This window comes from Gopherus flavomarginatus, chromosome 21, assembly GCF_025201925.1.
Source record: "Gopherus flavomarginatus isolate rGopFla2 chromosome 21, rGopFla2.mat.asm, whole genome shotgun sequence".
In the NCBI taxonomy this organism is placed as follows: Eukaryota; Metazoa; Chordata; order Testudines; family Testudinidae; genus Gopherus; species Gopherus flavomarginatus.
In genome coordinates this window covers 1,673,460-1,689,380 of record NC_066637.1, presented here as the reverse complement: position 1 = coordinate 1,689,380, position 15,921 = coordinate 1,673,460, and the positions used below count along the sequence as shown (strand labels likewise).

The window sequence follows — 15,921 nt, the reverse complement described above, 5'->3', positions numbered from 1 at the left end:
AACTCTCGCGAGAGGCGGGGGGGCCCACGAGACCCGACTCAGGAGCCCCCACACGGGGGCGGGGGGACGGGATTTATCGCGAGATCTGCCTGACAGCGCGCGGCGTGGGGCCTCAGCGGGCCGGGACGGAGCAGAGCGGCTCCGGCTAACGCGGGGCTCGGGCCTATTGCCGGCGGACCACGCAGTGCCCGCAACCCCCCGTCCCCCCCCGCCGGGTCCGCGACACGGTGCCCGCAACCCCCCGTCCCCCCCCCCGCGGGGTCCGCGACACGGTGCCCGCAACCTTCCCCGCCCCCCCCCGCGGGGTCCGCGACACGGTGCCCGCAACCCCCCCCGGGGGGTCCGTGACATGATGCCCGCAGCCTTCCCTGCCTTCGCCCCCGCGGGGTCCGCGACACGGTGCCCGCAACCCCCCGTCCCCCCCCCCCGCGGGGTCCGCGACACGGTGCCCGCAACCTCTCCTCCCTCCCCCTCCCCGCCGCGGGGTCCGTGACATGGTGCCTGCAACCCCCTCTCCTTCCCTTCCCCCCCCGTGGGGTCCGTGACACAGTGCCTGCAACCCCCCCACGTGGGGTCCGTGACATATTGCCCACAACCCCTCCTCCCGTGGGGTCCCTGACACGGGGCCTGCACCCCCTTCCGTCCCCCCACGGGGTCCGCGACATGGTGCCCGCAACTTCCTCCCCATGGGGTCTGTGACACAGGGCTCACAACCTTCCCTGCCCCCCCCATGGGGTCTGTGACACGGTGCCTGCACACACACCTCCCAGACCACAGACCCCTTTCCTGGCATGTGGCACAAGGCTTGTGTTTGTGCTTAGGTTACTCCTTGACCCAACTAAATCAAGCGACAAGATGTCCTCTTGCATCTATACCAGGGGAAAGGGCAAAGCTGGGCCCAGCAAGGTCAAACTGAACTCCACTCCATCCTGCTCTACACCAGTGGTTCTCAACCTTGTTCATTTGCGTACCCTTAACAAATTTCAAATGGAGGTGCCAACACCTTTGGAAATATATGGGGTCTTTTCTATTGTTGAATTGTGTTCAATGAGTTTTCAGTCCAAGTATTTCACGGACCTCTTAGACGTAGTCCATGGCTCAGACAGAGAACCACTGCTCAAACCTAGAGCAAGGGGAGGACACCACTGTGACATGAAAAGCTCTGGGCTCTTCCCTGCACCTGCTCATTAACGCACAAAGTCTCTAGCACAGGGACCGTCTGTACTGATATGTCCTGTATGTTGTAGGAACCAAGAAAAGGCCCAGTTGCACGCTTTCCCCTCCTCAGCCTGCATTCCCCCTTATCTGCTCTTCATCAAAGTCCATCCCAAAAGGGGAACTCATCCACAAGCATGTTAGCCCTGTCACAAACCCTAAAGCTTATGGTCAATGACCAGCACTTATTATTTGTCAAGTGCTGGCAGTGAACGTGGCCCCTTACCCAGAAAGTTTACAATCTAGAGCAGTGATTCTCAAACTTTTTTTCCACGGAACACTTGAAAATTGCTGAGGGTGTTTGTCGGCGGACTACTTAATGATCTTTCCAAATGTTTGTACCGTTAGCTAACTACTGTAAAGTGCTTTGGATAAAAGTGCTACATAAAAAAACTTAATGAACTTTTTGTGTTCTCAAATAAAAGCACACAACTCATATTTGAATATCAGTAGTGTTACCTTTCTAATGCAATGGATGTGCCCTCTGTCCCCCACCGCAGCAGCCCCTGAGTTGAGGCTGGAAAGGAGGGGGGTCTTTCCCCTGCCATAGCAGCCACAGAGCTGAGCTTGGGAAGAAGGGCTCTCTCACCCTGGCAGCTAAAGCCCTGGAGCTGGGGAAAGTCGCCTCTTTCTCTGGCTGCCACAACCCTGCCTGTCCCAAATTCCCCCACCCGCTCTCCCACCTGCCCCCTATTTCCCCCAAGGCCACTACCTCACCTTACGTATGTGTCTTCTCCAGGGTCCAGGCACCTAATTAGTGGAGCCATGCCTGCGCGATTCCACTACTTAGGTGGGTGGCCCTTCATTCTCTTGTGTGTCCAGGCGGACCACCTGAATGGAGCTCACGGACCACAGTTTGAGAACCTCTCATCTAGAGTATACACATACCATACAGAGGAGGACACACTTATGATGGTAATTTATCTTTTATTACCTATGTGAGCCTCGCTGAAGAAGTAGTTTATTAGCAGAGATTCTGAAGTACATCACACACTGTCTTTCATCTCTTCTCCTTTCCTATTACACATAGAACATAGTGCAACATATATAGTAGTTACATCAAAACACTCCTAAATGCCCATAACAAAAGCCCCACACAGCCCACTCTACTTCCTAAAACACTCCAACACCATCTCCACTGACCACAGGGTCTGGGCTCACCTGCAGAATATTACAATAGATAAATCCCTGGTTGGTTTGTTATTGTTACCTCAAAGCAAAACTTCCTCCCTTCCTGGGAAAGTGTGAAGTCCTAGTTCCTGGGTACATGTTATATCTGTGGCATTTGCATAGCCATAGGCTGTCTATGTAAATAGTCCAAGGTACTTCAGGATCTGAGAGTCTAGCATTGTCTGAGAGGCAGTAAGTGTCCATTATATGCTTCCCAGCCCATTCTCCAGAAAGCTCTGTACCAACAGCATGATGCTTTCTCTTCCATTCATTTTATATTTGTATCTCTTGGCTCCATGTTATTGGGCTTTCATATGCCAGAACACGGGGCCTTCTTCTGAATTCAGGATGGATGGGGATTACACGATTGCAGGATTTTTCCGACTGCATAGCTACTCAACAACAGAGAAGCCTAGACCGGAAGTTGACATATGTGACAGGTAAGTGAGAAGGGTAGGGTGTGGGGCTGCAACAAATTCTATGTATCAGTACCTAGATACTACAGTCAGTACGGCCAAGCAGGGGGTAGGCTGTAATCATTGCTTAACACGCTGTCCAGTATTATCTCACTGCTTCCTTGTGCTCATGGTCTGTCTGCTAGCTCCACCTGGGGCCTCTCATCTTATCCTTAGATTTTAAACCATTCTGTGTTTGTACAGCAGCTAGTACAGTGGGGCTCCTGCAACCCAATACAAACAATAACAATAATACTACAGTGACCAGAACTTTAGAAATGCTGTTAGCCTAGATTAGACAGATACAAAGAAGGAAATCGTATTTAGCAGGAATAGAAACAGGAGGGGAAACAAGCAGGAAAAAGAGGTGGAACAAGAAGTAGGAAAGCAGATATGGGACAAAAAGACCCACTGCAAATAGACAGGAAGCTGCAACAGAGATGACGCATGGTGGGCTGGGAGTTGGGGCATGCAGGGCTCACCTCTCATTAATAAAATGATAGTAGTCCAAAATATCACAGCTTAGCTGGTGTGACTGCGGCCATTACTGAAGAAAATCTCTGCTACAGCCAAGATCCACTCTGTGCCATCAGACATCTGGGGAGATGCAGGTGGTTTCTTCTCTTGTGCCACCTGAGCAGGAGAAAGGGAGCAGAGCAGGGCAGTGAATCTGACCCACAGGATATTGCATAAGGGGTTGCTGATTAGGAGAGGGGCAATGGGGATTTGAACTAATAGGTACAATCTGATGTGTGTTGTGCAACACTAAATAGCGGCAACCTCAGTGTAACCGTACAAAAAGAAAGATGTTTGTGCTGCTGGTCTCCTCATGAATCCCCTGTGAGCCATAGTACACGTAACAGAGGGGGGCACAGACAGGTGAAGTGATTTGTCTAAGGTCACCCAGTATGTCAGTGTTAGAACTCCAGGCTGCCTGGCTCTTGGACCACGTACTTATGCCAGGCATTGCCCAGGGTGCATCTCCACGATTCAGTGAAGACTTCAGATCTCTTGCTTCTGCAATAACACCTGTATTTCTGCAGAGCGGCCTCTGTAGACAGCCATGGCTACCACCTGTTGCAAGCCATGAGATTCGTCATCGAGAAGATAAACAACTCCAGCAGCCTCCTCCCCAATGTCACTTTGGGCTACGAGATCTACAACACATGCTCAGAATCTGCCAACATGTACGCAACATTGAGTATCCTTACCCAGAGCAGACAGCACCATGTGGAAGTGCTCAGCAACTTCACACACTACCAGCCCAAGGCTGTGCCTTTGATAGGGCCAGATAGCAGCCACTTTACCCTCATCACCGCAGCTATCCTGAGCATCCTCCTTATGCCAGAGGTAATCAGTACTTTGTCTGGAGCAATGCCAAATATATTGTAAGCAGTACGGTATCTATGGCAGGGTCAAACACAGGTGTTGATTGGGGTAATACTGATTAATCAGAAGAAGGGCAGGGAGTGGGCTTGTGGTTTGGGGTGTAGGTGGCTGGAGGATCAATGCTCTGAGCAGGTGATGTGACCCCTATGGTCCTTTGTGGCATGTGGGACTCGGTCTCGCTGTGACTCCAGCAGAGGTTAGGCTTATTCCTAACACTGAGAACGACATGCAGCCATGCTGCTTACTTGGTTGTTTTTTCAATGTGTGTTGCTGCATCCACCACGTCCATGTGCCCTCCAAATACCAGTCCCCTCACACCCACAGGAGTCACGGTTGACGCTGGTTCCTCCTGCCGGTATCGCTGCTCGATGCCAATCGCCCCCCTTCTCCTCGGGTAATCACTGTTCAGCACTGACCTCCACACGGTACCAGTGCCCATCCCCTCTGCAGTTTCCCAGCAGGAGACACATCCTTTCCCTCATTCCCTTCTGCAGATTAGTTACGAAGCCTCCAACGAGGTGCTGAGCCTGAAGCATGCCTACCCCTCATTCCTGCACACCATTTCCAGCGACAGGCTGCAGGTTGAGGCTGTAGTGCTGCTGCTGCAGGAGTTCCGGTGGAACTGGATTGCGATGGTGGACAGTGATGATGCCTTTGGCAGGAAGGGATAAAGACCCTGCAAGCAGTGGTGGCTAAGAATGACATCTGTGCCACCTACCAAGGAATCATCCCCACGAAGGGGGGTGCCAGCAGCCCAGAGCTGAAGGAGATGGTTAGAGTCCTTGCGAGGACCGGGGTCAACGTCACTGTCGTCTTCTCCAATGTGGACAGCGCTAAAGACTTCTCTGACATGGTGGTTCAGGAGAATGTGACGGAGAAGGTGTAGCTGGGCACTGAGGCATGGTCTCTAGCCTCGGCAGTCTGAAGCATCCCCGGCATCCACAGAATCGGCACAGTGATTGGGTTGTCAGTCAAGCAGGCAAAGCTTCCAGGATTGGAGGAATTTGAATCTGCCCATGTGAATTCAGAGAAAAGTAACATAGCCACGTGTGCCCCTGATTTGGGTGCTGACGGGAGAGGTGGCGGGAGCAGCAGCAATGAGAGCACCAGCCAAGGCTGCAATCAGATCTGCACAAGGTGCCACTCACTCACTTCAGCGCCCCAGACATTTGACATTTGGACCTCCTTTAATGTGTATTCGGCGGTGTTTGCTGTGGCCCACGGCTTGCATCACTTGCTGGGTTGCTGCTCGGGAGCGTGCAGCAAGGACAAAGTCCATCCCTGGCAGGTGAGTGGGTCACGGGGAAAGGCCCCCCTCTCTCTTGTACAGGAGCGAGAGTCTCCTTGTGTGAAGCTGCATGGGAGCAGCCCAGAGCTCAGGGCAGGTTTGACTATGCTATAGTCAGAGGCAGGGGGCTGGAAGTAGAAAGGAGCAGAAGTATAAGTATCTAGCAGGATGAGCAGGTGCCTACCAGCTCCAAGCTCTACCTGCAAGCTGCATGCCATCAAAGCACCAATAAGGTTTCAAGGCTGGTGAATTGAGTCCCAGAACAGGCCAGCACTGCCCTGCCAATGGGCCTTACCCTGCTCTGGAGAGACCATCTCTAATCAGAAGAGAGGATGGTGTGATGGGCTGGATCACAGAAACCCTCTTGGGGAGCTGCCACCCAATGCGCCAAGACTACTTCTACCCCTGCCTTCCCTGCCAGCTCAGGACTCCAGCACCCTGTCTTGCTGAGCAGACACACCCGTCTGCTCCAACACAGACCCAGGGTCTGAATTACTTGCTCCAAAGCTGCAGGTTTACCTGAAAGCAGCTCACAGAAGTGTTCTTGTCTTTAACACTCAGATGCCCAACTTCCAATGAGGTCTAAACCCAAATAAATACGTTTTACCTGTATAAAGCTTAGAGAGAGTAAACTCATAAATTGTTCGCCCTCTATAACACTGATAGAGATGCACAGTTGTTTGCTCCCTCAGGTATTAATACATACTCTGAGTTAATTAATAAGTAAAAAGTGATTTTATTAAATACAGAAAGTAGGATTTAAGTGGTTCCAAGTAGTAACAGACAAAACAAAATAAGTCACTAAGCAAAATAAAATAAAATGCGCAAATCTATATCTAATCAAAGTGAATACAGATAAGTTCCTCACCAGTTCCAGAATGCTCCCTTTTACAGACTGATCTCCTTTTAGCCTGGGTCCAGCAATCACTGCCCTTTGTTCCAGTTTCTTTCAGGTATCGTGTGGGGTGGAGAGGCTCCCTCGTTAGCCAGCAGAAGACAAAATGGAGGGGTCTCCAAAGGGTTTAAATAGACTTTCTCTTGTGGGTGGAGACACCCCCCCCACTGCACTCCTATGCAAAGTCCAGCTCCAAGATGGAGTTTAGGAGTCACCTGGGCAAGTCACATGTCCATGCATTACTCAGTTTTTATAGGTAGCATCCATTATTTACATGCTACCTTGAATGTCAAGTAGACTTCTTATGTGGATTGGAGCATTCCAAGATCCATTGTCCTTTAAGTGTTCATTGATTAGATACTTAATTTCAACATTCCCTTCTCCAGGAACTGACCAAATGCTCTACTAAGGTTATTTAGAAATCAAGCCAGTACACAGCTAACATTCATAACATCGAATACAAAAATGATACATGCATACAAATAGGATTAATACATTCAGTAGATCATAACCTTTGAGATATGTTACATGGCATATGTAGCGTAAAACGCATTCTAAGCATATTTCCATGAAGCCTTATGGGAGGTACCGTCACAGATGGATGGTAGCTGGGGGCCTCAGACACCCAGGTTCAGTACCCTGCTTCCCTATGTGTGCCCTTGGGATGCCACTTACGGTAAAATTTTCAAAAGCCCCTAAGTGACTTAGATGCCTCCATCTCTTGAAAGTCAATAGGACTTAGGTATTTTTTAAAAATATACCACTAGTCTCTGTGCCTCAGCTCTCCATCTGTAACATGAGGATAACAGCACCACTCTGCCTCCGGGTGCTGGGGGAATTCATGAGAAAGAGGACAGCAGCAAAGACATGGACCCTCCCACCCTGTTAAGGATCTAATCTATCACTGACGGGGGTCTTTGCCCAGGAAGTTGAAGCTGCATGTTGGAATCTTGGGTCTTTTCTGTCTGTGGCCTTTTTGTTTTCCAGCTCCTGGAAAAAATCAAGCAGGTGAATTTCACTCTGCAGAAGAGCTAGGTGCATTTTGATGGCAGTGGGGATCCCCTGACAGGCTACGACCTTGTCATGTGGAAGTGGACAGGCCAGACCTGGTCTTTTGATGTAATTGGGTCTTTCCTCCAAAACCCAAACAGACTGAACATTGGCCAGGCTGGACTCCTGTGGCATACAAAGGATAATCAGGTAACCAGCATTTGAGCTGCATGCTGGGAAAGGAATGGCCTCAGGAAGGTAGGGCAGTAGCACCAAACAGGGATTTTCCTAGCATTACAAATAAAACAACCTCCCCTTATTCCTGAAACTTGACCCTGCATAAAACTTTGTGTCCCAGGACTTGGGGGAGCAGAATCCTACAGGCCAGGAGGGGCCTGCCTCACCACTCCTCCTCCTGCGCTGAGTCACACTTAGTCAGGTTGGCTGCATCTTCATGGGTCTTTCCCATAGCAGGGTGAAGCTGGGGTGCTCAGCATCTCAGGGTGTAGGCTCTGTAACAATCAGGGCTGGTGGTACAGGGAACAGAGAGTTGACAGGCTCCTGCTTGCATCTTAATTTTCAGAAAAATCTCTCTCAGGAAGAATCACCCCAGGCATGCCCTTGTGCTGCCCCTGCACACTGCCCTGCTCCTATCTGCAGTCCTGACCCCTTTCCTGGACATTAAGGTGCCTGGAAATATAAGGTACAGCCCTCTGGTGAGCAGCCTGCGCCAGTCCCAGGAACTCAGCTTTGCTCCGTCTGTGCTGTTTCCTAGCTGGCCCTAGCTGTGATGGGGGCTTGCTCTTGGCAGGCCTGACCCTTGCTGTGCTTTCATCTAGGTGCCTGTGTCCACTTGCTCAAAGGTGTGCGTAAAAGGAGAGAAGAGGTTGCAGGTGGGGCTACACGAATGCTGCTTTGACTGCGTGGCCTGCCCCACAGGAACCTTCGTGAACAGCAGTGGTCAGTAGAACATGAGGCAGCTCCTCATTGGGGTCACAGCCAGGGAAAGCTGGTTAATCTTGTCCTGCCATTCCTGTGTTCCTAGCCTATGCACCTGGCTCCATGCTCCTCTTGTACACACTTACTCCAGCCCTTCTCTAGTCTCCTTACTTTCTCCTCCTCCTCCATCCTGGCTGCAGCAGTTTCCTCTTCTCCTCCCACCATTCCCTTTCCCCTCCTGTTGCAGAGCCTGGTGGCTAGCGTTTGAGATGCAAATGGCCCAGTGCAGCTTGCTCTCTGACTTCTCCATTTGTATAGCTCTCAGAAGGGCTGCAGTGCTGTGGGTATGTAAATACCGGGTCTCCCCGCAAAGCACCGAGTGCTGGCTCCAGTGCACTCCTGGCTGGTGCTGGGAAGCTGTGGTTTCAGATGGTTGCTGGGAATCAGATGAACAGGTGAGCTGAAGCTGCCTGACTCCTCTCACTGTGAGCTTTGGGTGGGGGAAGCAGGTGTGACAGCTGCTTCCTGCCCACTGTTGTCTTTGTCCCACTGGCGAGGCAGGCAGACAGACAGACAAACCCAGAAAGAATGAACAGTACCAGGTGGCAATAAATATCAGGGTGGAATTTGGTTTGTGGCAAGTTGATGATGCTGGAAGCGATATGAAAATGCTTGGATGCCGGGGGCCAGGTGGTGCCTAGGGCTGACTGCAGGATTATCTGATCCCCGCTGTGCCAGCCACAAATACAAACCTATGGCAAGAGAATGTCTTCGACCCCTTCACTCTCGCTCAGTAGATGCTAACAGACTCCATGTCCCACTGGAGCATGAGCTTTGGGCAACCGCCAACAGTGAAGAGGCTTGGGGTAAGTTACTCCGTGGCCTGGCCAGGTGAACACCCCGGCACCTCACCTACAGTTGGAGGAGAGAGCAGCTGTTGCAGACATGCCAGCCTCCATGAGGCTGTTGCATCTGCTGGAGCCCTCATCACAAGAAGGGAAACAAGAAGACTTTTTATCAATACATTCGAAGCAAGAGGAAGACTAAGGACAGGGTAGGCCCACTGCTCAATGAGGAGGGGGTAACAGTAACGGGAGACTTGGAAATGGCAGAGATGCTTAATGACTTCTTTGTTTCGGTCTTCACTGAGAAGTCTGAAGGAATGTCTAGTATAGTGAATGCTTACGGGAAGAGGGTTGATTTAGAAGAGAAAATAAGCAAAGAGCAAGTAAAAAATCACTTAGAAAAGTTAGATGCCTGCAAGTCACCAGGGCCTGATGAAATGCATCCTAGAATACTGAAGGAGTTAATAGAAGAGGTATCTGAGCCTCTAGCTATTATCTTTGGGAAATCATGGGAGACGGGGGAGATTCCAGAAGACTGGAAGGGGGCAAATATAGTGCCCATCTATAAAAAGGGAAATAAAAACAACCCAGGAAACTACAGACCAGTTAGTTTAACTTCTGTGCCAGGGAAGATAATGGAGCAGGTAATCAAAGAAATCATCTGCAAACACTTGGAAGGTGGTAAGGTGATCGGGAATAGCCAGCATGGATTTGTAAAGAACAAATCATGTCAAACTAATCTGATAACATTCTTTGATAGGATAACGAGCCTTGTGGATAAGGGAGAAGCGGTGGATGTGATATATCTAGACTTCAGTAAGGCATTTGATACAGTCTCGCATGATATTCTTATAGATAAGCTAGGAAAGTACAATTTAGATGGGGCTACTATAAGGTGGGTGCATAACTGGCTGGATAACCGTACTCAGAGAGTAGTTGTTAATGGCTCCCAATCCTGCTGGAAAGGTATAACAAGTGGGGTTCCGCAGGGTTCTGTTTTGGGACCGGTTCTGTTCAATATCTTCATCAACGATTTAGATGTTGGCATAGAAAGTACGCTTATTAAGTTTGCAGATGATACCAAACTGGGAGGGATTGCAACTGCTTTGGAGGACAGGGTCAAAATTCAAAATGATCTGGACAAGTTGGAGAAATGGTCTGAGGTAAACAGGATGAAGTTCAATAAAGATAAATGCAAAGTGCTCCACTTAGGAAGGAACAATCAGTTTCACACATACAGAATGGGAGGAGACTGTCTAGGAAGGAGTATGGCAGAAAGAGATCTAGGGGTCATAGTGGACCACAAGCTTAATATGAGTCAACAGTGTGATACTGTTGCAAAAAAAGCAAACGTGATTCTGGGATGCATTAACAGGTGTGTTGTAAACAAGACACGAGAAGTCATTCTTCCGCTTTACTCTGCGCTGGTTAGGCCCCAACTGGAGTATTGTGTCCAGTTCTGGGCACCGCATTTCAAGAAAGATGTGGAGAAATTGGAGAGGGTCCAGAGAAGAGCAACAAGAATGATTAAAGGTCTTGAGAACATGACCTATGAAGGAAGGCTGAAGGAATTGGGTTTGTTTAGTTTGGAAAAGAGAAGACTGAGAGGGGACATGATAGCAGTTTTCAGGTATCTAAAAGGGTGTCATCAGGAGGAGGGAGAAAACTTGTTCACCTTAGCCTCCAATGATAGAACAAGAAGCAATGGGCTTAAACTGCAGCAAGGGAGATTTAGGTTGGACATTAGGAAAAAGTTCCTAACTGTCAGGGTAGTTAAACACTGGAATAGATTGCCTAGGGAAGTTGTGGAATCTCCATCTCTGGAGATATTTAAGAGTAGGTTAGATAAATGTCTATCAGGGATGGTCTAGACAGTATTTGGTCCTGCCATGAGGGCAGGGGACTGGACTCGATGACCTCTCGAGGTCCCTTCCAGTCCTAGAGTCTATGAGTCTATGTTCCCCCACCCAGACTAGCTGCATGAGCTGTGTACTTTACCCCAACCAGGACTCCAGCTGTGACCCAGGTGGTCGGTAAGACTTAGTTCACCCAGCTAAGCCACAGCAGCTGCTGCCCCTGACTAAGCTGGGTGAAGCCATGCTGAGAGAGGCCACTCTGTAGACCAGAGCTCTCCCATTCCAATTCCTTTCCATATCCTGCCACAGACACCCCAGTGGTCCCAGAGGTCCATTAATGTCACCATAATTGCACCCACTCACTCTACGGCTGAGACCTTCGGGTTTGTCACCTTTTATACTGTCTCACTGAACCTTGTTTGGAGGCGGCACACGTTGATCCCAGGTCATTAAAGACCCTAAGGCACTTTACATAAGGGCTGTGTTGTTATCCCCAACATCTGTGCTCCACCCCAGAGGCAGCTGCATCCCAGTGGTGGGTGATCCCTGTACGCAGCTTGTTCAGTGTTTTGAGATCCTTGCAGGCATGAGGTGCTATAAGAAGGCAGATCATTATTATCATAACCAGCATGGTGTGTGAGCAGCATCTCAGCTCCTCCATTTCCTTCCTTTGCAGACCTCTACAATTGCCAGCCCTGTGGGACAGATCAGTGGGCCCCAGTGAGGAGTGAAATCTGCTTCAATCAGACCACTGAATTCTTGTCCTGGGCTGACCCCGTCTCCTGGGCCCTGCTGACTGGCATCACACTGCTGCTGGCAGGGACAGCAGCCCTCTTTGCCCAGAACCTCACCACGCCAGTGGTCAAGTCGGCAGGCGGGAGAATGTGCTTCCTCATGCTGGGCACTCTGATCTGTGCCTGCTGCAGCCTCTACTGCTACTTTGGGGAGCCCACCTGGCACACGTGCCTGCTGAGGCTGCCCGTCTTCTCCATCAGCTTCACCATTTGCCTCTCGTGCATTGCAACCCGCCCCTTCCAGATCCTCTGCATCTTCAAATTGGCCTCTAAGTGGCCTGCCTTCTATAGAGCCTGGATGAGGCACAATGGACCAAACCTGTTCATCGGAGCCTGCACTGCCGCCCAGGTGGTGATGTGCCTGGTCTTACTCAGCACCAATCCCTCAGTGCCCAGGAAGGACTACACGACGTTTATGATGCTGATCATCTTCCAGTGCTCGGAAGATGACGCTGTATGGGGTCTGCTCGGTATCTGCTGCTTTGTCATCAGCTACATGGGGAAGGACCTGCCTGAGAACTACAATGAGACCAAGTGCATCACCTGCAGCCTGCTTATCAACTTTGTTTGCTTCATCGGCTTTCTCACCACCTATGTCTTTTACCAGGGCAAGTACCCGGTGGCCATCATTGTGCTGTCCAACCTGACCACCCTCTCCGGGATCTTTGGAGGCTACTTCCTCCTCAAAGGCTACATCATCCTCTTCCGAGCAGAGGTCAACACCACTGAGCACTTCCAGATGTCAATCCAGAGTTACACCACGAAGAGGAGCTTGGACTGAGCCCATGGGCAGGGGAGCAGGGACACCTTGGGGTTTATATGGGGTGGGTGGGGGGAGGTCCCTCACAGCTATTGATCTGTGCTCTCAGCCTCCCAATATGGGGGAAGAGGGTGTGACAGAGATCTGTGCAGGGGGCCTCTAGCGGGAGCTGGGGATGAGATGGGGGGGTGCAGAGGGGTGGAGTGAGATGAGCTCAGGCCTGTGACTACTTGCCTCCAGTAACTGGTCCTGCTGGGCTGTGAGGTGAGAGTAGCTGTGTGGGATTGGCGGGACAGGGAAGGGATAATGAGCAACATGCCCTGCAGGGGGGCACATGGGAGCACGCTGCCCACATGGGGGCTGTGCTGTGGGAGGTGGCAGCAAGAACAGGACAGACTGGAGAGCCTCCACGTTGAGCATGGGCAAAGCTGGGCTCAGGGCCCTGCCTCAAGCCCAGCCAGCCTGTGGGGTCAGGGACAACTCAGCTGCCATGCTCTTCGTTTTCCCTGTGAGTGGAAGGCTGGCCCCGTGACAGAGCTGCCTGCAGGGGCCTGTGCCGGGCACGGAGGTGCTGACCCCACAGCCCGGGGGGAAGGAGTTTAGGGGCAGAGCAGCGAGATCAGTCCAAGGCAGTAACACTTTGCTCTCCCCTTTCGCGGCTCCCCCACACCTCCAGCCCTCCAAGGGACAGTGCTTCCCAGCGTCCCATCCACACGGGTCCTGCCACCAGCTCCAGGGCTGCACTTCGTGGCAGCACAAGACTGCTCCATGAGCTAGTGCACATCCTTAGCCTGGCTCCCACTGCTATCCCCCGCATGGCATCCTCACAGCTGTAAGATGGCAGCGCTGCATGCAACCTGCCCGGTTCCAGCCTAAGTTGCAGATCACAGACCTGGAGACAGCAGCGGGTCCCAGGGTCCAAGACCAGACTGCTGTAAGGTATGGGGAATGGAATGGAAAAGAGGCACAAAAACAGATGGCACAAGTCATTCTACAGTACTCTGTCCTGGCTATTAAACACCTAGCCCCAAGAGACAGATCTGGGCTTCTCTTTTCTCCCTACTAAACAGATGGAATGCCTAGTGAGTGGGGCTGAGTGGGGAATGGGATCCCCATGAGCCCAGCACCTCAGAACAGGAGGCTCTTGATGATTTGCTCATGCCCCTGGAACTGAGTGGCCTGATGGTCTCCCAGGCTAGTTACCCAAGAGACGTGAGAACGGCTTCCTGGGAGGCTCAGACCATTGGCTTTGTAAGCTCAAGGTAAAAAGGGAGGGGCTGAGCACACTAGCCAGCCTAGGATAAAAATGCCCCTTTTCTCTCGGGTACTGATGTGGGCAGAGAGTGGGGCTGGAAATATGCTGCTGCTTCTCAGCACCAGGACCCAGCACCCTCGCACAGGCTCATTCACTCCCGTGGCCATATGGGACACGGAGCAGAGGTAACTTACATAGTGGGCACTCAGATCCAGTCCTCATGCTCTTCTCCCCCTGCATCTGAAGCCATCTCACTGTGCCCTCAGCCCCTCCCTCTCACCTTCCCCACAAAGTTCCAACATTCAGTACTATTTTTGTCAGATAATTTTTAGTGTTAAACTGCTATTAAATATAACACAGGAGAAAAAACACAAATGTCTCTTCAGAACAGCAGCAACAGCACCCAAACGGCCACCAACAATCAATCACACTTCACTGAAAACTCGCACACTGCTGCATTACAGCTCATAGTTAGCCCTGCTCCTATCCCTGGGGACCTACAAGAGCCTTTGCCAACACTGGCAGGGTGACTGGCTGCAAGTTGCGACTCCCATGGCCTGCTGGATTTGCCCAGGGAGGCTGAATGCAGGGCTTTGCTCCTCTCTCAATTGTCAGTTTTAACTGAGAGCATCCAGGGGAATAACATTTGGACACTGAGGGATGCAGACTCCCATACTGCTGCTAAGTACCCCAGTAGCCCCTTTTGCTGGAAACAGGATCTTTCCAGGGGCTTTGGGATTCCCCACAGTGGGGGAATGGGGGGAAGCCCAGGGGGAGAGCTGTGCTGTGATCCATGGTTTCCATCCATTTCAGCAGGGCTGTTCAGGCACTGGGGAAGCTCATGTGCTGTGCTCCTCCGAGGAATCCATCTTGCACAGTGCTCAGCATCCGGGGATCCAAGAGCGCTAGTCACGGGCACGGCTACCATCACGCGCCCTCTCTGACAGACGGAGGTTGAGGCACAAAAAGGAGAGACACCGGCCCCAGCTCAGAGTCAATGTCAGGTCGCCCGAGGGCCAGGCCAGTGCCCAAGACCGGGACTGGTCCGGCAACCAGCAGGTCCGCGCTGGGAGCAGACCCTGGACTGCCCGCCCGCCCGGTACCTCAGCCGACAGAGACACGTCCTCCCTGATCAGTGTCCCGGGGCCAGGGCAAAACTGCCGGCGCCAAGCGCCCCCCCCCGGGGCTCCCTGCCCCCCCCAGCCGCGCGCCGCCCCCCCCGGAGCTCCCTGCCCCCCCCAGCCGCGCGCCGCCCCCCCCGGGGCTCCCTGCCCCCCCCAGCCGCGCGCCGCCCCCCCCGGGGCTCCCTGCCCCCCCAGCCGCGCGCCGCCCCCCCCCGGGGCTCCCTGCCCCCCCCAGCCGCGCGCCGCCCCCCCCGGGGCTCCCTGCCCCCCCCAGCCGCGCGCCGCCCCCCCCCGGGGCTCCCTGCCCCCCCCAGCCGCGCGCAGCCCCCCCCCGGGGCTCCCTGCCCCCCCCCAGCCGCGCGCCGCCCCCCCCGGGGCTCCCTGCCCCCCCAGCCGCGCGCCGCCCCCCCTCGGGCTCCCTGGCACCGCCCCAGCCCACCCTGCCGCCCCCCCCAGCCGCGCGCCGCCCCCCCCGGGGCTCCCTGCCCCCCCCAGCCGCGCGCCGCCCCCCCCCGGGGCTCCCTGCCCCCACCAGCCGCGCGCCGCCCCCCCCCGGGGCTCCCTGCCCCCACCAGCCGCGCGCCGCCCCCCCCGGGGCTCCCTGCCCCCCCCAGCCGCGCGCCGCCCCCCCCGGGGCTCCCTGGCACCGCCCCCAGCCCCCCCTGCCGCCCCCCCCGGGGCTCCCTGGCACCGCCCCCAGCCCCCCCGGGCTCCCTGGCACCGCCCCCAGCCCCCCCTGCCGCCCCCCCCGGGCTCCCTGGCACCGCCCCCAGCCCCCCCTGCCGCCCCCCCCCGGGGCTCCCGGCCGCCCCCCCCCGGGGCTCCCTGCCGCCCCCCCCCGGCCGCGCGCCGCCCCCGGGCACCCCTCCGGAGCCCTCGCTCCCGCCACGCTCCACAGCCCCCTCAGGGACTCACCAGCCCCGCCCGCCCGGTGCTCTCTTGGTGG

General features: G+C 53.7%; 1 protein-coding gene across 1 annotated transcript; it reads left to right on the top strand.

Annotated features, from left to right (window-relative positions):
• The first annotated feature begins 2,070 nt into the window (after positions 1-2,070).
• On the top strand, positions 2,071-14,234 carry TAS1R1 (taste 1 receptor member 1). The gene is given in 7 exon segments (XM_050931618.1): positions 2,071-2,825; positions 3,884-4,190; positions 4,724-4,889; positions 4,892-5,517; positions 7,400-7,612; positions 8,242-8,362; positions 11,719-14,234. Coding segments are annotated over 7 exon segments (2,565 nt in total). The 5' UTR covers positions 2,071-2,592; the 3' UTR covers positions 12,618-14,234.
• Positions 14,235-15,921: the final 1,687 nt, after the last annotated feature.